The following is a 19725-nucleotide window of genomic DNA, read 5'->3' on the forward strand; positions in this document are numbered from 1 at the left end:
TGGCTGCCCCCGGGTTTGGCTGCCCCCGGACATTAAGGGTTTGGATTTAGTCTACTATCCTGCCAAATCCTTAGCATAGGATTCAATATTCAGGCAAATCTAAAAATGATGGATCTTGTCCATCTCTAATTTAATGTGGCTATATATGTTTCAATCCACCCGTTTAGCAAGATCTCCAAATGAGTGGATCCAATATGCCCACCTAACAAGCCAATGCGGTTCTCGATCCGACAGGAGAATCAAACCTGCCCGAGATCTAGAGATTGTGTAGAACACCGGGGGGCCCATACTCGGGCAGATAAGCTGCAGAATTGGTCATAATTGCCCAAATCGGCAGCTAAAATCTGCCCATGTATGGCCACCTTTATACACAGGGTCTGTTTCCCAGGAAAACGGTAGTCATGTTCTACATTCCTGGTATCAAGGTGGTTGGCACAAGGTCTGTTACACATTAATAAGCTTTCAGTGTGCAACCCAAGTGCACCAAATCGACTATGGCAGGACCCAGAAGCACAAGGCACATAAGATCGTGATCCCCAGAACAAATGTGCATTAACAAGCTAATTACAAATGAGACGTTATTAAAGCAAAATGCATTGCTTACCTTATTAAACATGGGCTGGGGTAGATCCAAGTTGCCATGCTTTTTGTTGCTGTGAAATTGTACAATTTGCCGGGTTGGGCAGTAGAGGGAGCTCCTACTCCACACTCACAGCAATTTCATAGATTTCGTAGTACAATATCACCGAGACATTACTGTGAAGACTCAATGATTTTGACTGAAGAAGGCCATACACATTGCAATCTGCTCCTTTGGCGAGTTTGGGGTGCCCATACACAGGCAGATAAGATACCTAATCTGAAGGTCCCGAATAGGCAGCTGAAACCTGCCAGTGTATGGCCACAATAAGCCTCTATCCCTTAGTGCAAGGAATGCAGCCTTTCATAAGGAAAGAGAGTGAGCTCTGGAAATAAATATGTATGGCAGGGAGTTTGTATTCACTTGGCAAATCCTAAGCCTAAACTTTGTATCTGTAAGGTCTCACTGTATAGCTCTGATAACAAAGATACATGCCATATGCCATGGTTTTTATTATCAGCTCAACTGCTAGGAAGATACAGGTATGGGATCAGTCATCCAGAAAGCTTTGAATTATGGGTAGGCCATCTTCCCATCCTAAATGGACCTGGATATACTGGTTAATCCTATATAGCCATCTTCCAATCCTATATGTACTTGGCTTTGCGCCTGGGGCACAAAGTTGGTTCTTACTTTAAGTGTGTGTGTGTGTGTGTGTGTGTGCGTGTGCGTGTGCGTGTGCGTGTGGGGGGGGGGGGTCCTAGTCCAAACCATGAAAACAACCCTAGACCACTATCAGCCCTCCACCAAATTAACAACCTTACACATCCAAGCAGGTCACATTCTGCTAACATCTGCCAAACACTCCCACAAACGAATGGCATTGCAAACGATATTATGTGCAGAGGCTCACCCATAACAAGAGCCTTACTGCTTGGCTTCCAGGGATAAACTAAAACTCAGCAGTGTCATTATAATATACTTTAACTTTCAGTTTCATTATAAGGGCCTGTAATGGAGCGCCACCTAGTGCCCAACTAGTAAACAGGTATGTTTGAATAGCAATATCCTTTCCTAATGTATAATAGACTTGTTCCATACAGCAGAAGTTCCTACCAGACACTTATTTACAGTGATTTATTTGATTAAAAACATCAGATATTAATGTGAAGACTCCTGATTTGGCTCAGCACATAAAAAGAAGCCTCAATGCCCTAGTGAAGAGGAGCAAGCCTTTAGCAGGATAGTGTGTGAGCTCTGGATATTGGTGTGTATTGCAGAATGGCTAATACCTCATACTAGCCAGATTATCACTACATAAAAACAATAATTTACAGTCGTACTCAAATTTGACCCTTGGACAACCTACAGGCTAGATAAAGTAGTCCTTGTTCCATTGCTTTAGAAAAACCCCTACATTATGGGAGCCACAGGGAACACCAGGAGACAGAGACAAACACCAGGGCAACCAATCAGATGTTTGCCTTTAAACGGCTGACACCTAAATGCTACGTGTTGATTGGCTGCTATAAGCAAAAAGATTGTAGCCCTAAAGTGGTGTAAGGGTTGCTGTCTGCTCTGCTCTTTTCACAATCTGGTGATATATTCCTGTATATCATCAGCACATACCTGTATGTGCTTATGATATACAGGAATATAGCCAAGGATTATATGATGTAGTGTAACCCTAAGAAACAGGTAGAATAATACACATAAAATGTTCTTTTAACCTTACATGGTCATTACAAAGAAGAAGAGGCCCAACTATGGGAGCTTATTCCAACTATACTGCTGTTATCTCTAACGCCAAGCAAGCAATTTGGATATAAGTTCCCCCAATCGCAGCTTTGTGTGCATCCTATGCCTTCATTGATTATTATTGTGCCCACTGCACTGTGGTCTATCTATATCTTTCCTATATCAGCTACACCTGGTAGACAATTGGCTGTCTCCAGGACATGTGACCAGACCTAAGTGTAAATATTAAGCCCATTAAGAGGCCGGATAAAAAAAAATACAACTGGGAATAATGAAACATTTCACAGCTTTATTAGCAAGTAGAAAGTGTACTCAGAATGAAAGCCGACTGCCTACACCTAATGTCGCTAAGAGCAGCAAACCGAAGGTTACACATGAGGAGATATTGTATCGTGTTACAAAAACAAGAAACCTAGTGAACATTGTGAAATCTATCCCTTTTTATTCCACTGTAAGAAGTAGGCTGTGGCCCCCAAACCCTAAGGCGTGGGAATAGTTTGTATTCCCAAAATACATAGGGTCTCGTGGTCGATAAGCCAAGAAGTAAATGGATTCTGACATGGAAATACAGCAGCTATAAACAAAAGGTACATTACAAACAGATACCGAGCTAAATCTTTTTAATATAATATATTTAACGAACCCACTACATATTACTTTGCTGTCTGGGAACTATAAAAGGGCCCTTAACAACTTCTTCGGAAAGGCCATGTTGGGGCCGCCAGCGATTGCGTATTGTTTCCGTGTATAGATCCTCCAGCAAAACCTTTCTAACGAACAAAAAGCAATTAGCAAACCTCTACGGGATGTCAGTTACTATCGCCGACATCTTTAACACAGAACACACCTGAAAAAGAGCCGATCATAGTGTCATTTGGAAGAAAAGGTGTGAATGTACAAGGGAATTTAAAACACAAGAACCAACCCAAGCAAGTGCAAAAAGAACAGAAAAAACAGCAACAAAATCAGAAAATACTTAACACACAAAACGAATGACGTTATGAACAAATCGGGGCTGTAGGATCCCTAGAAACGAATCGCCATAAATGTACAGTCCTTTTGGTGGTGACTGTTCTTAATTCTAATGTTGGATTGGCAGACGTTCAGCCCCAAGGATAACCGTAAGCCAATGATAGGATTGCATTGCTAAGGAAAGTTCCCCTTTTAAATAAAAAAAAACAAAAAAAAAAAGTGCTTTTTCATACAAAGAGTTGAGGTAATAGGGAAAAGATGAAGTTTATCCTGCCGCACAGATCGGCTGAACCGCATCCAAAATGCTCAACACCAACACTGGAATGGGAGAAACAATAATGAAACAAACAAGGGGGAAGGATAAACTTGGGTCATGCAAAGACACAGATTAACAGTGAGGAATGGAAAGGCCATTTCCAGAGTGGAGGGGTGTTTAGCATCTGCATGGGTCCAAAAGACAGGAAAATATAGATTATTATTTAAAAAACAAAAACAGGAAAAGAAAATAATTTAGCAGGATAATTCGATAGTGTGCGGAGTCTCTTGGATCTGGTTTGACAGGGAGTTGTTAGAGGTGGACTGCAGTTGGGCATTGCTGGTGTGGGATCGGCTGCGGGGCATTTCCATAGAGCCGCTGCTCGAGGCAGAATGAGTGCGGGAACGGACTAGTCGCGTCATGCTGGCTGATGGCACTGCACACAGAAGAAAAAAAAAAGTAAATATATATGTAAATACACACGTACACACAAAGCCAAAAGGTTTCTCAACTTCAGCATAGCTAATACACAAATTTCTACCCCCAAAATGAAACGGCAGGGCTTAATATGCCCAGGCACACAGACAAAGGCACCTCACTTTATACAAGTGAACCCCAACCAGTGGCTCAGGGGCAACATGTTACTCACCAACCCCTTGGGTGTTGCTCCCACTGACCTCAAAGCAGCTGCTTATTTTTGAATTCCTGAACATTTGAAGTTTTAGGGACATAAAAACCATGTGTACTGCCAAACAGACTCCTGCAGCCTGCCAGTCCATCACAGTCATGGTACTGGTCACCCCCAGCTTGATTTTCTCACCAACCTTTTCATATTTAAAAGTTGCTCATGGGTAAAAAAGGTTGGGGATCCCTGCTTTAGACAAATGGAGCCATGAGAGAAACAAGGATGATCCCGGTGTTTGTTTAGGTAAAAAAACATATGCTTCATGTTGCACTCCACAGGTCCTCCTTTATTTTTTTCATGGCACCATTTGGGCCTGGTTCCTTGTTTTATATCCCATACATTACTCACTGTTTGTGTTTAATATAACCCAATTGGTAAGGAAAAGCCTTTAATTTCCACTTCACAATAGGCTCAACTGCCCAATAAAATGGAATTTAAACATAACTTATTTTGTTACCGGAAGGGCCATATTTGCAAGCATTGAAGGGGTGGTTGACTTTTAGGTTTAATTATATTATAGAATGGCAAATCTAATGACTCTGGACCTTTTGTAGTCTTCATGCCCCATCATGCACATAACAAAGCACTCCGAATAGTGGTGGGTGGGTCAGCACCAAACCTGCAGCTGGGTACGGTCACCACACACCACTATGCACACCAACATGCCACGATGGTATAACAATTAACATGCAGGAAAGAAGCCACTTTACAAACACCATAAGTTCCAATCACCACGCAGGGCACAAAATTACATGCCATCCCATAAGCAGCACAACAGCAAGAAGCTAACACTTCCTTTAGCGCACACACACACACACACACACACACACACACACACACACACAGTACTGAAATAAAAAGCAGCCCCAATGCACCTCTGCACTACGGGTACCTGATTCCGTGCTGAGATGACTAAGCTGAACGTGTGGGACTGCGGGCATTGGAAGAAGGGGAAGGACACAAAGAAACCAGTTAGCAAACCTAACGACAAGCGACACAGTGAGATGGATTTTTAAATGTAGGGTTCTGGATTCTTCTTTTATCAGGGCTACCATTATCCTGAAAGATCCAGATTTAACCAAAAGACCTTATTGAGCCTAGAAGAAAATAAATGATACTTACTGTATCCCATTCCCTGAACAAAGTATTTGATGGCTTCTGTCAGCTTCCCGGGCTAGAAAAACAAAAACACAATTATAAAACAATTTATAATCAACTAAACAGCAGGATTTGCCATCACACATCCCAACAATAAGAGGGAACTCTACACCACATTACAGTGCCCAATTAAACTGGAGTTGTGAGACTTTAAAGGCCAATTAGCCTTTATAGTTACCCAGTGAATACACTCAGTACAGAGGGAATACCTATTCTGGCAGAACATGCAAGGCAAGGCAAGGTAGAAGCTTTGAGCAAACATGGTATGGTCCTAGCTTATATTTACATATTAAGTTACATAGTAAGTTAGGTTACTTTAGGGAAAATTGCTTCCTGACTCCAAGATGGCAATTGGACCAGTCCCTGGATCAACTTGTACTTAGATCTATTTTCAATAACACATGGTATATTCCAAATCTGTTCCCCCTTTTTTGATGATCACAAGCGCTAAAAGGGTTTTATAATTAGACTTGGAGCTATGGGAGGGGATAAGAACAAATATAGCCAGACAGCTGCTAAAAAATGGCAGCTTTGGCAAGACTTGAATCACAGTAACAGTGCCACAGAAGTTAGGGAAATAGGTTATATTTCCATTACAAAAAGAGAAAAGGAGACTTTTGATGGTGTGCGTGGGCATTAGACATGGGTCGCATACATACCTGAACTGCTTGTGGCAATCCCCCACAATCTGCCATCTAGGAAAAAAACAAAACAATGATGTTAACCACATACAAATACTGTACAGGTATCGGATCCCTTATCCAGAAACCCATTATCCTGAAATTACGGAAAGGCCATCCCCCATAGACTGATTTTTAAAAATGGATTCCTTTTTTACTGTAATAATTAAACAGTACCTGTACTTGATCCCAACTAAGATATAATTACCCCTTATTGGGGGCAGAACAGCCCTATTGGGTTTATTTAATGGTTAAATGATTCCCTTTTCTCTGTAATAATAAAACAGTACCTGTACTTGATCCCAACTAATATATAATTAATCCTTACTGGAGCCAAAACAACCCTAATGGGTTTATTTCCTGTTTAAATAATTTTTTTAGTAGACGTAAGGTAGGAGATCCAAATTACAGGAAGATATCTTATCCAGAAAACCCCCGGTCCCGAGCATTCTGGATAATAGGTCCCATACCTGTACTGTGTGTAGTACTTGGGCCTTGTCCCTACAGGGAGTCAGTCTCTCCTACTTGCACACCAGTACCCTGTGTACCAATATACACATTTACTTGTATAGGAGTTGAATGGTGCCACAATCAGACAAATGCACTGTGCCTGTTCTCTCTGTACAGTAGGAAGCCAGATTTTTAAGGTACCAGTCTCTATTTTTTGTCTTATTTAATTACCAACCTTCCCAAACAATCAAACCTAACTGCACTGGTGAATCTCTGGTCAAACAGATACCAATAAGCAGTACCTTAAGGAGTGTAGTCCTTGTTGGGTCAAGCCTGGAGTTACATTCAACCTAAAAACAACCAATAAGGAAGGGTTTAACATACAAGTAGACTATATTTCTTTCTGCCCAGAAAAGAACAAGAGCAGTTTTACTGATCTTCAGTATGTGGCTCTGTTGAAATACAACTTCCAGCATCGCGTCCCAAGAATAGATTTTGGATATTAGTGGGAAGCTTGGGGTTCTAACTTAGATACAGCTGGAAAGCCAAACTGAATATCACACATATATAGAGAAGGAGCAGTATGATGAGGTCCTTCTTACACTTGTACAGGGCTGGAATGAGGAATTTTAAATAAATACATGGAAATGTACATACCACTGCATCTACTGCAGGAGAACTGTCACCAACCACCAACAACACAGGGCACCTGAACAAAATGGGAGAAAATAAAATACATTTAGAAAAAAGAAGATACATTCACACAGAAAGTACAACAGCAATGTGTCCCACAGATGGCCCAGACAGCAGGTAATATCACCATAAATTGGTTTTATACATTTTGCAATCATATTGCTATACTGCATTATGTGCCATACACAGTGATACAAATTAGCTTTAGTTTACTGCTAATTAGCCAATTTTGCTAATTACTGGTAGGTTGCTATATATTAACACTCATCACTTATTCCCCATAATTCACCTGGTAAAAAGTTACCTGGTAAGCGATTACAATCACTGGGGGGTGCTTACCATTTGGCAACCCCCAGTCATTTAGCCTTTCCTTCTCCACAATACATTTCCCCACTTTTTTGCAGTGTTTTATTTCCAACTGACTTACTTAATAGTGTTGGTGGGAGTACTGGAACCAAAAATAGGTCTTTCAATTTCCAGGTCTTTGCGACTTTAAAAGAGAGAGAAAAAGAAAGATGGAGGTTAGACGTATAAGCTTTGTTTATAGAGAGATGCTTCTCTGATATCTGGTTCTGTACAGCTTGCTATGGTGAATGAATACAGGTGGCTCTGGCCCTATGAACAAATTCTTGTGCTTTGGTTGGATACAGGCTGGTCAAGCTGCCCAAACCTTACAGTGCAGATGGTTTAAAAGAAATAATGTAGATTATTAAATGTTACAGATTGCTGTGCTTAACAGGTAACTAGGCCTTATTTCCTTTATTTGGATTGGGGGGTGGGGGGCAGTGATTTACCAGCTATCACTATCTACAGTCATATCTGAGATACAATTAGATTGTGTGGTATTGCTCTAAGCCTTCACACCTATTGTAGGAGGTTACAAAAAGCTGTAGGTTGTCTTGGTTGATATCCTGGGCGATATGTAGCCTGTACGTCTGCACCAGATCCAGGTTGGATTGAAGCTCCTCCTGTACAAAACACAAACAAATCATTAACTCTTCCCGAAACTGTACTATTTAAACATTACAGCCTTTTCATAAAAAAATATAATTTCTCTAATAATGTCTGTCACTGCATAATCTCATCATAAAAACCTGCATTTTTAAGTATTAAAGTCAGTGCTTCTGTAGCAGGCTCTGTGATTACACTTAAACCAAGGGGACACATACATGCTATGTTACATTATCTAACGAATAGACAGAGCTGTCCAATATATTTCCACAATTCCCCCCGCTACAGTTTGCACCAGAGAGCATAACAAAAACCAATAACCTAAAAATCATACTTACATCACCAAACAGTTGACCCAGCACAATCTCTACAATATTAGATGTCCAAAATGAGAGCTAAAAATAAACAGGTCTGGGTGTTAATAACGAAAAATCTATCATTTATTTAAAATAAAATACAAAAAAAAAAGTGCCAGTAAATTAAAGTAAAAAGTACACCATAAAAATCATGACAGAATCCCTTTACGATTTCTACTTTGCTGGAGCTCCATTTTGATCTACCAACGTCTGAGTATGATTTTTTTTTTTCACGAGAAGTTTTTTTTTTTTTTGCTCTAAAAATTTTGAATCTTGTTTCAAAAACTCAAAAAAAAAAAAAATGCCCGGTATTAAGTGCAAAAAAAAAAACCCGGAAACTCGAATGTAAAGAGTCGCCATCTAAAAGGTTGCGAGTTTCTATAGAAGTCAGTGGGAGTTGTCCAAGGCAAAGTCAAACTGGAAAGTAATTGAGTTTTCCTTATTAATCAATAAGCTAGCATTCGATAAGCAAAGTTATTTGATTTAGAAAAACAACTCGGATATTGATAAATAAGCCCATTAATGTTATATACTATGGCAAGTCATTTTTGTGGAGTGTTGAAGCCATGACACTGCTTTTGTATTAGGATAAATGAAAAAAAAAATCTACCAGGGAGATAAGAGTTAAAATCTGAAAAGAAAATATCCCAAGAATGCAAGGCATCAAGTAAGGCCCAAATCAGCAGGGCAGACAGGGGCTTTTAGCACTTCTTAATAATGAAGGTTCTTGGCAAAACCCAAAAGGTCAGACCCAGCTGGCAAACGGCCTAGTATGACTCAGGGAGGTCACTTTATTCATGTAAAAAGGAACTGGAAATATTTGATCAACCTTTTTCCCCTTGTTCCCATGCAGGCACAGGATCTAAAGCGCTGTGGTCACAGGTAGTGGTTTCTCAGCCGGCGTATAAACACCTCTCGCCTCCACAGGCACTGTATCAGCGAGCAGATCTTCTCCCGATATCCCTACCTACAGGTGGGCGATATTGGGCTAGTTTGGCCCCTGGGGCCAAATGATCAAATTAGAACGCCAGGTATAGGCGCAGTTGGTGGTTCAGGGACCTCATCGATGAGCCGATGTGTCAAACCTGCCACAGATGTTGGTTGGGCAGGCCAGTCGTTCGTGCCCATGCACGGGCCGATAAGCTGCTGAATCGGCAGCTAGAATTGGTCCGTGTATGGACACCTTTAATAACATGGTTCATTTGGGTTGAAAAAAAAAAAAAAATCCACTAAGTTTCACCCCCCCCAAAAATACCCCGTGCAATGGCACTTGTGCCGTGCCTGCTAATGCAGCTAAATAGCTACGTGTGGCCATACCCTTATTTGGAATGCTTGCTACATGCACAAGAGATGCCATATATGCATTTATAGGGATGCACCGAATCCAGGTTTTTGGGTTCGGCCTGAATCCACCCTCAGGGATTATACCAAATCGAATCGGAATCCTAATTAGTATATACTAATTAGTATTTGGAAGGGTTAAATTTTCCATTTCCGTGTTAATGTGACAAAAAGTCACATGATTTTCAGGATTCGGATTTCGAACCCTGCCGAAATAGGCCGTATCCTGGCCGAATACCAAACCAAATCCTCGATTTGGTTCATCCCTAGTATTTAATGATTTAGGAGTCAGAATAAGCAGTTTCTGTGAATGATCCCACTTTCAACTTTGGGATCTGAAATAGACCAATTAGATTCCATTTGGCAGATTCAGTACTCACCTTGGAAGCAGCCCAGTCGATCCAGCCCTTTGCACAGGGATCAATATTAATAAGTACAAGTCCTTCCACCAATAACGGATTATTTAGCTGCAAAACAAATGGAGGTTTTTTTTTTAATGTGTGCTCTTAAAGGGGTTGTTCACCTTTGATTTAACTTTAGGTGGAACATACAGAGAAATATTCTGAGACAAGCTGCAATTGGTCTTCATCTTTTTACTATTTTTAGCTTTTTAATTATTTCCAATTTTGTTTTTGACTGCTGGGGTCAGTGACCCCCATTTTAAAGTTGGAAAGAGTCAGAAAAAGGTAAATAAATCAAAAACTATAAAAAAAAAAAAACCAATTGAAAAGTTGCCAAGAATTGGTCATTATATAACACAGTACCTGAGCAGCCAGAGCCAAACCAGTATGTTAACAATGGAAAGGACTTAAAATTTGAACACAGGACAACAGACAAATTACTTACCGCAAATCTTGATAATACATAGGCACCGGCTCCGACTCCAATACCAATGATGCTTCTGAGGCTGAAACCAAATGATGTGGTGCATTTAGTCACATGGTATAAACAGTAAGAAAATGGTAACTTGAAAGAGAGGTTAACTTACTTTAAATGGGTTAATACAGCGCATAACATTTCAGCCAGTTCATCCATTGTAGGGTACTGGTACCTGGAAAATAAGAACCATAAGCCTAAAACTTGCATTCGTTTGTCTTTAATCAGTGTGCAAATGCCTCTAGCAATTTACCCTAGCAACCAGACATTGCTTCGACTGAGACACTGGAATATTAATAGGAGAAAGACTAATAAAAAGTAACAATAAAACTGTAGCCTCACAGAGCAATGTTTTATGGGCTGCTGGGGTCAGTGACCCCCATTTAAAAAAGAAGCAGCAAGAGGCAGAAGGAGGCACTAATTTAAAAAATGGAGATCAATTGAAAATATTTTAAAAATAGGTCATTCAACTTAAAGCCCTTAGCAGGACTAAGCACTAACTGTACTAATGCAGCATAGGAACCCCCCCTTATTACCCCCATTTTTGTATTAATATAAAGCCAGCAAAATATGCAGCTCTTTACATTGATATATAAATATGTATATCATAAACTTTAAATATTTCACAGGCAAGTGTAGCTGAATAAGAATGGGATCAGAGGGCCCTGCTCAAAGAGTTAACCTTAAAATAAAAGCATTTCTACAGTACAGGTATGGGATCCCTTGTCCAGAAACCCATTATCCAGAAAGTTCTGAACTACGAAGAGCCCATCTCCCATAGACTCCATTATAAGAAAATAATTCAGATTTTTAAAATTGATTTCCTTTTTGTTTGTAGTAATAAAACAGTACCTGTACTTGATCCCAACTAGGATATAATTACCCCTTATTGGGGGCAGAACAGCCCTATTGGGTTTATTTAATGGTTAAATGATTCCCTTTTCTCTGTAATAATAAAACAGTACCTGTACTTGATCCCAACTAAGATATAATTACCCCTTATTGGGGGCAGAACAATCCTATTGGGTTTATTTAATGGTTAAATGATTCCCTTTTCTCTGTAATAATAAAACAGTACCTGTACTTGATCCCAACTAAGATATAATTACCCCTTATTGGGGGCAGAACAGCCCTATTGGGTTTATTTAATGGTTAAATGATTCCCTTTTCTCTGTAATAATAAAACAGTACCTGTACTTGATCCCAACTAAGATATAATTACCCCTTATTGGGACAGAACAGCCCTATTGGGTTTATTTAATGGTTAAATGATTCCCTTTTCTCTGTAATAATAAAACAGTACCTGTACTTGATCCCAACTAAGATACAATGAATTCTTATTCAAGGCAAAACAATCTTATTGGGTTTAAATGATGTTTAAATGATTTTTTAGGAGACATAAGGCATGGAGATCCAAATTATGGAAAGATCCCTTATCCGGAAAGGCCCAGGTAATGAGCATTCTGGATAACAGGTACGAAAACGACTGAATTAGCCTGAATTCGCCCAATATCGCCCACCCATAGTGAGCAGATCTTAACATGTATGGCCAACTTTACGGAAGGCAAACAGGCAATTTCACATATTGTTTAATCCTTTTGTGAATGTGTTTGTATGACAGTACAGAAGGAACAGTAAAGCTTACCCAGTTGGGAACGAGGGGGCTCCTTCCTGCTGCCCAGGCGCATCGATATGGCACACCGCAAAATGCTGGGTTATCTCATGCATATCATCGAAGTTGAAGAAAGAGTTAAAGCAGGATTTGTCTGCAGTATAAAAAAGGAAGGGGGGGGGGGAACAATCATGGTTTTTGGAAGATCTTTCCACAAGAAAAAATGATTGCTTATTTATACAGTCCCATGCTTCCAATGTTATGGTGGGCAGAACCAGCTGCTGGTCTAGTTAAGTTGTCTCTGCCCCACCCATGTGAGTAATGGCTATAGCCTTAACTCCCCTCTACCTACTCAATAGCTTTAATCGTACTTCCCCACCTATAAAGTCCTTCTGTTAGTTAAACCTGTGACCAATGTATTTATTTGTTTTATTCTATGCTACATCTGTTATCACTTTCCTTTAACCACCTCAAACACTAATGGGGTTATGTAATAAAAGGCACTAGATTTGCCCAGGAGCAGTAACCCATAGCAACCAATCAGCAGGTAGAATTAACTGGTCCCCTGTTTATAAGCAAACATCTTATTGGTTGCTATGGGTTGCTGCTCCTGGGCAAACTCTACAAGCGCCCATAAAGCCATACCATTTGTAATGTTTCCCTTTAGCCATATAGGCTGTAAACCTCACCCTGCTGGTATCCCAACTGTTTGCCTTTACATTACTACCGTGCCGCAACAAGTTGTCTTACGGTCAGACTTACGGTTAAGGCCGATGTCATGGAACGTGAGGAGCACGGGCCTATTCCCCCTTGCGTTACCACTCATAGTAACGTGCACAACACCAAATGCAGTTTCAATATTATGTTCCTACAAGGAAAAAACAAGAGAATAATCATTAACAAATCAGAAAAAGAGAAATCTTTAACATACAGAAATGGAGGAATCGCTTGCAGCATGATTTTGTGCCAACAACAGAATACAGGTCCCCATACACGGGTCGATTTTAGTTGCCGATATGGGTCCCTTAGACTGATTCGGCATCTAATCGGCCCGTGTATGGGCACTACCAACGGGCCTGCCCGACCAATATCATGCCTGAAATCGGGCAAATCACGATCAGGCAGATCTAGTTGGATCGGGGACCACTTCAGCTCATTGATGGGGTCCCCGGACCGACCTTGCCTATACCTGCTGTAATAATTTGATCGTTTGGCCCCAGGATTCTCCTGATATCGCCTACCCGTAGGTGGGGATATCGGGAGAAGATCCACTCGCTTGGTGAGCGGATCTGAAGGTGTATGGGCACCTTAAGGTTTGCTGGAACAGCAGTGTATATCAATACGGACAGGTTTCTGCTATTACCTGTGTGTATCCTGTCACTTGAACAGATCTGTTTATTCCTGTTTCAATGTATGTTCTACCCTAATAGAGCAAGAGCAGTCACTTGGGATTATGAAGGGTCTCAAGGCTTTGGGGAAGATTAGTTTGCCCCCTTAGATCTAAGTGTGTATAGATAGGTCTATCTGGCTGTAAGGGTTGTTTTAGCATGTAGCTAATCCTGTTTTTATTTTCAAATTAAAGCCCCCCTCTAGAAGCTATGGCACACTAGGCTGTTTTAGGTACTAGAAGTGCCTTAAATCAGCTGATTTTGGCACAAAAAATGTGAAAGTATGCATCTTTGGGCCAAAATAGACGGGCACGGCATTGGTTTATGTGCTTCTGTGAAGCTCCAGGGAGAAGCAGATCTGTTTTTCAGTCTGCATATAAAACACAGGTTGAGAAAAGAAGTTAAATTGCCCTGTGTGTCCCTACCCATAAGCATTAAAAAAAAAAAAGAAAAAAAAAACATGGGACTTATTAGTGCCCTGTGCACCCTTGCCCTAAAGCTGTCAGCAAACATTTCTGACTGGATTTAAATGTTGGGACCTGCTGGCCAATCAAGGCCTAGATGCCTCAAAATCCAGATTATGTAGGGGAAGCCACTTAGTCTATAATTCCTCTCACTGCTTCAAGGGATGAATAACAAAATAACATTTCTGGAAAGCATCTGGCTCCTTCTGGGTCATAATTTAGTTTCAGACTATCCAAAGCAGCTGCCTACCTGGGGGACATTGCACAGTAGCGCCAATTCACATGACAGGAACCATATGGGTCACTCCCTATATACCCGTGAGCCAGTCATCTGGAATCTCCCATCTTTTCCCCACTCTATAATGACAACTGTACAGAGCCAAGCTAACTAATACACACTATTTTACATTCTACTGCAGTGTATCAAAGGCTCATTTGCAAGGCCCGCCTGTAAATCCAGTTACATATTTGCAGCAATAGGAAAACCTGATGATTTGTAACATTGGAAAATCAGTTTTTAATAGGCGATACCAGGATGTCAACTGTGAGAAGTATGAGATGCCCTGCGGGGCAGATTTAAATCCATACAGAATACTCTTGTTTATAACGGTCAAGCTAATTATGCTCATTGGGCAAGCATTAGCCACGTCCATCTGAACAGCATTTGGAAAAGAAATAATTACCCTTTAAAAATGACTCCAGACCTAACGTTTTGCTTTTTACACTTTTTGTTGTTTGCATTTTAAAATTAAATAGTAGAATAAACAAGCATAGAATATAGTCAAAAACAGAACGTTACATAGAAAGAGCAGAGTATGAGCCAGGGAACAGCACACAGATTCATTAATACTGGGCAACATGAAACGGTTTATTTGTAACATTCTCTCAATGTCTGGACACCGTACTTGGCCAAACTGCTTATCTCTGGGTGGGTTCCAAAGTAGGGCAGTTTATTATTACCCCACAAGGGGGCCCATATGGATCATAGGGTTATGGCTTTATTTAAACACAATGTGATAAAGAGATAGGTCTTTTTGAATAGCCTTTTGCACCCTTTGCCTCATTACTGCCAGCACAGTGCCAACCTAATATTTGCAATGTATATTCCCAATGTTTAAAAAAAAAGCACCGCAAAAAGGATTTCTAAATGGGTTCAGCCTTTCACTGAGAATTCAGCGGATCCTTCCTTCTCTGGGTAAAAGATTATTTGCATTGACCTTTATTCTCATAGCCCAGGGTTAACTTTTAACAGATCCCAAGGGAATACAGACAGGCTAACCAATCAATAGGGCTTTGTGGAACTCACACCTAATGCCAGGAGTTTTTTTTTTTTCTCTTTTTAATAAGACCAGAGGCATTTCCCATACAATTCTGAAAAACAAAAGTAACGGGCTAATTTAAGAAAACAGTCACTAACGTGATGTCGCTAAAAATGGTTTTTGTGCATATTGATACCATTCAGTAAGGCTAATGCCAGACGAGGCGTAGGGCGGATATTTTTGGCAAGCAGAAAAGCGCTTTCTGAAAATTCCGCCCTACGCCTCCTACATGTGTCTGCACCCGAATGAATGAGATACGCTCGGGAGCAGCCGAAATACGCATAAAAACGCGAGAAATATCCGCCCTACGCCTCGCCTGGCATTAGCCAAAAGGTATTTGCACTCCTTGCACTTCTGTATAGTCTCGCCAAGCGGCATTGTGCCTGTCCGGTCTATTCAAGGGTACAGGGGAACCCTGGAGCCGTTACCAGTAGCCGTTATGCTGGTCCTGGTGCTGGTTACAACTAGAGGGAAACAGAGCCGATCTACATAGTTAAATGCAAGCTTTCTTCTACAATAAACCTATGGTGCCTTGAATGCTCAGTGAGGCTCGTTAATCAATACTGGGCACCTATGCACCTGGCCGGTAACCCATAGCAACCAATGATTGATTAGCTCTTTTCAGCCAGCTGCAAGTGTAACAGTGAAAGCAAAAATCCGGTTGCCATGGGTAACTGCCAAGGTGCAAATGCCCCATGTTGTAAAATGAACTCCAAAATGTTTTTTTTTTTTCTTTTTATTAAGGATATTGGATAAAACTTAACTACTTACTACTAGCAATAAGGCACGCACATCAGGCTTCTGAGCAATCAAGTCTATAATATAATAGGCACGAATGAATGTTGAGGGTAGGGTTGCCACCTCACCTTTAGTGCCGGCCATGTATTATATTCACATCCGTGCAGGGCTAGTTACCAGTTAATTGAGATGCATGCTTCATGGCTGCACATAAAACAGTTCAGCCTGCAGCATACATATGAATTAATTGGATGTGAATTAAATATGTAAGGAGTTGAGGGTGTCCACTCAGGCAGCACACAAGCAAATCAAGCCATTTGATAAAGAACACAAGTACAAAACACTTACCCAGGACATTAGGGAAAGGCTAATGTGATTTACATCCAAGTAATCCATTGAGAAATTAAACCGTTTCCCCCCCACCCTTCTCGATTAATAATGGAAGGAGACGTGGGGAGAAAAACAAACAATACAAGCGTCCAGCAACGGACAGGCAGGTTGTTAAAAGACGACAGAGATGGATTAGACTGTTGATAATTGGATTTTAGCTTGCAAGAAGGATGAGCGGACACAGGGAAATAACAAAAACAACCTTTACGACACGAGCAATAGCAGACAGGCTGACTAGAACATGGGGAAATAAAGGCCAACACCTGGGGTGGGGGGGCCCCCAAACAGGAAGAGATTATTACATTGGAGAAGAATCTTTTCAGATGAAAAAATGTGAACGAATGGATTTGAATGGCTTGATCCCATCCAATCATAACAGGGCACATCCCCCACAACTGCTAGATCCCAACTCCTATTTAGGGTTGCCACCTGGCCAGTAAAAATGATGCTTAATGCCAAAGTTATTAATAAGGAAAAAACATAAATATATATATTTTTTCCCCTAATGCAAGAATAGTAGGATTAGTGTTTCTCCCCAGTGAGCAATATTGGCTTTTTACCCCGGGGCAGTTAATGTAGGCTGTGGTGTCATCATTTTACTCCTGCTCCCAGATGGGTTTGGGCTGGGCACATACACAGTGAGCTATTTTTATAAGCTGGGCGGCGTTTTTTTTTTTTTCTTACGAAGATGGAAAATGTTAAAAACAGACATAGAGAAGTAGAGAATGTGAAAAGTGAATGCAGCTTGAACAAAAAATGAACAGAAAATGAACCCGCACTGCCTAAAGGGGTTGTTCATATTTAATTAATCTTTTAGTATGATCTAGAAAGTTCTATTTTCAAACAATTTGCAATTGGTCTTCTTTTTTATTATTTGTGTCTCTTTAAATTATTTAGCTTTTTGTTCAGCAGCTCCCAGTTTGGAATGTCACCAGCTACATGGTTGCTGCGGTCCAATTTAACCTAGCAACCAGGAGGTTATTTGAAAGAAAGACAGGAATATGAATAGAGGAGGGCATAAATAAAAAGACTGAAGCCTCACAGAGCAATAGTTGTTTGACTGCTGAGGTCAATGCCAAATGTCCGAGTTTGGATATGCATGGCCATCTTAAAGAAGAAGGAAAGGTAAAAACTAAGTAAGCTTTATCAGAAAGGTCTCCGTAAATACAGCCATAAGCACTCACAGAAACACTGCACTGAGTCCTCTATCAAAAGAAACAGGATTTATTGTCTCCTTTTTTGTAAACACGTTCTTCTGTATCAAACTTCCTCTCTCTGAAAAATCCTTCATTCCCAGGGCCAGCGTCTGCACAGCTCTCTCCTCTCTCCTGCTCCCCCACTCCCATAAGAATTCAATCCCTCTCCTGTGTGATCTGAACTATCAATGGCTAGAGCTGCAGCAGGAAGCTACGTTGGGCAAGCTAAAATGGCAGCGGAGGGAGCTTCTGGGGCTCTTTACTCAGGTGGCACTAAAATGGCAGTAAAATGCCAAAATTACTTTACTTCTCCGTTAAAGCTGAGGCTCTTATGTTTTTAAATTGAGCAAATAAGGACACTTTTTTTACTGGATGATTGGCTACTGACCATTATTTTATTGTGTGCTAAGGTAAATAATTCTAAAACTATTAAAAAAAGAAGACCAATTGAACAGTTGCTAAGGCTTGGACATTCTATAACATACAAAAATCTAACTTAGAAGTTGAACCACCCACAACAGACACAACTGGTTAAGTGTAAAGTCAGTCTTTGTTGTCAGGAAACCACTGGCTTAAACACATTTAGTAAACCTAGAGCAACTAATGATAACCATGTCACTTTAACCAGATACTTGCCTCCTCCTCTCTCTCTAAGTGAGCAACATGTGTTCAAGCTTGAATAGAATGCTGGCTTCTTTCATGCCCTGAGAGGCACATGGCTTTGCTGGGTGAGGCAGATTTATTGCTTCATGCATAATACATAGGGCAAAGAGAAGTCGGTGAACTGTATAATGAAGTCGAGTCCCTGGAATTTTGTCTATTAAAGGAAACAAGCTGCCTGGGACCTAATGTTTTCCAGCATAACTTTGTAACAAAGTGTGTGCCCTCAGCATTCATTCCTTTGGATTCTTACCTGGCCATCAAAGTCCTCAAAGTGCTGTCCGGAACCCTGCCGGGGGGAAACCAAAATGTACATTAAATTCCATTATTTCAAATAAAATGGCTGATTTGATTGAAACATACAGAAGATTAAATAAAATGACATTTGCACAAACAATAATTATCCTTTTTAATAGACTAGTTGGGGGTTTAATTCCCCAATACTGACATGAGGTTTGGGTATAGGATAAAAAGAATAAAGCAATATATTCATGATAGGGAAAATAAATATTTTGCTCCACATGTTCTAAAAGCAATAGACAAACTCACAGGCTGCCTTCAGACTGTTGGGAGATAGAAGCAACACCATCTTTGTAAATGTAATAAATTCCATGTTATGTTTGTTCTATTTACCTGTATACAAGCTGTTATAACAGTTGCCCTGCTAAGGGTATATGTCTCATATATATAACAGTTGCCCTGCTTAGGGTATATGTCTCATATATATATAACAGTTGCCCTGCTTAGGGTATATGTCTCATATATATATATATAACAGTTGCCCTGCTGAGGGTATATGTCTCATATATATATAACAGTTGCCCTGCTGAGGGTATACGTCTCATATATATATATAACAGTTGCCCTGCTAAGGGTATACGTCTCATATATATATATATATATATATATAACAGTTGCCCTGCTTAGGGTATACGTCTCATATATATATAACAGTTGCCCTGCTTAGGGTATATGTCTCATATATATATATATAACAGTTGCCCTGCTGAGGGTATATGTCTCATATATATATATATAACAGTTGCCCTGCTGAGGGTATACGTCTCATATATATATATAACAGTTGCCCTGCTGAGGGTATACGTCTCATATATATATAACAGTTGCCCTGCTGAGGGTATACGTCTCATATATATATAACAGTTGCCCTGCTGAGGGTATACGTCTCATATATGGCTAAT

At 40.4% G+C, this 19725-nt stretch overlaps 1 protein-coding gene across 3 annotated transcripts in view; it reads right to left on the reverse strand.

Moving 5' to 3' along the window:
* Positions 1–2605: 2605 nt before the first annotated feature.
* Positions 2606–19725, reverse strand: part of ndrg3 (NDRG family member 3) — a 28923-nt gene continuing 11803 nt past the window's right edge. Inside the window, exons 3-17 of one of the 3 annotated variants that reach the window (XM_012971660.3) lie at positions 18777–18812; positions 13131–13236; positions 12402–12522; positions 10869–10931; positions 10727–10787; positions 10261–10347; positions 8522–8578; positions 8097–8200; positions 7660–7722; positions 7197–7248; positions 6842–6889; positions 6069–6104; positions 5374–5425; positions 5144–5182; positions 2606–4002 (exon numbers count right to left, since the gene is read on the reverse strand). In XM_012971660.3, the coding sequence (XP_012827114.1) occupies positions 3821–4002; positions 5144–5182; positions 5374–5425; positions 6069–6104; positions 6842–6889; positions 7197–7248; positions 7660–7722; positions 8097–8200; positions 8522–8578; positions 10261–10347; positions 10727–10787; positions 10869–10931; positions 12402–12522; positions 13131–13236; positions 18777–18812 (1107 nt within the window). In that variant the 3' untranslated portion in view covers positions 2606–3820. The remainder of the gene's footprint in view (positions 4003–5143; positions 5183–5373; positions 5426–6068; positions 6105–6841; positions 6890–7196; positions 7249–7659; positions 7723–8096; positions 8201–8521; positions 8579–10260; positions 10348–10726; positions 10788–10868; positions 10932–12401; positions 12523–13130; positions 13237–18776; positions 18813–19725) is intronic. The other 2 variants (NM_001006793.1, XM_012971661.3) reach the window with 2 other exon arrangements.

Source organism: Xenopus tropicalis, chromosome 10 (genome assembly GCF_000004195.4).
Source record: "Xenopus tropicalis strain Nigerian chromosome 10, UCB_Xtro_10.0, whole genome shotgun sequence".
Lineage (NCBI taxonomy): Eukaryota > Metazoa > Chordata > Amphibia > Anura > Pipidae > Xenopus > Xenopus tropicalis.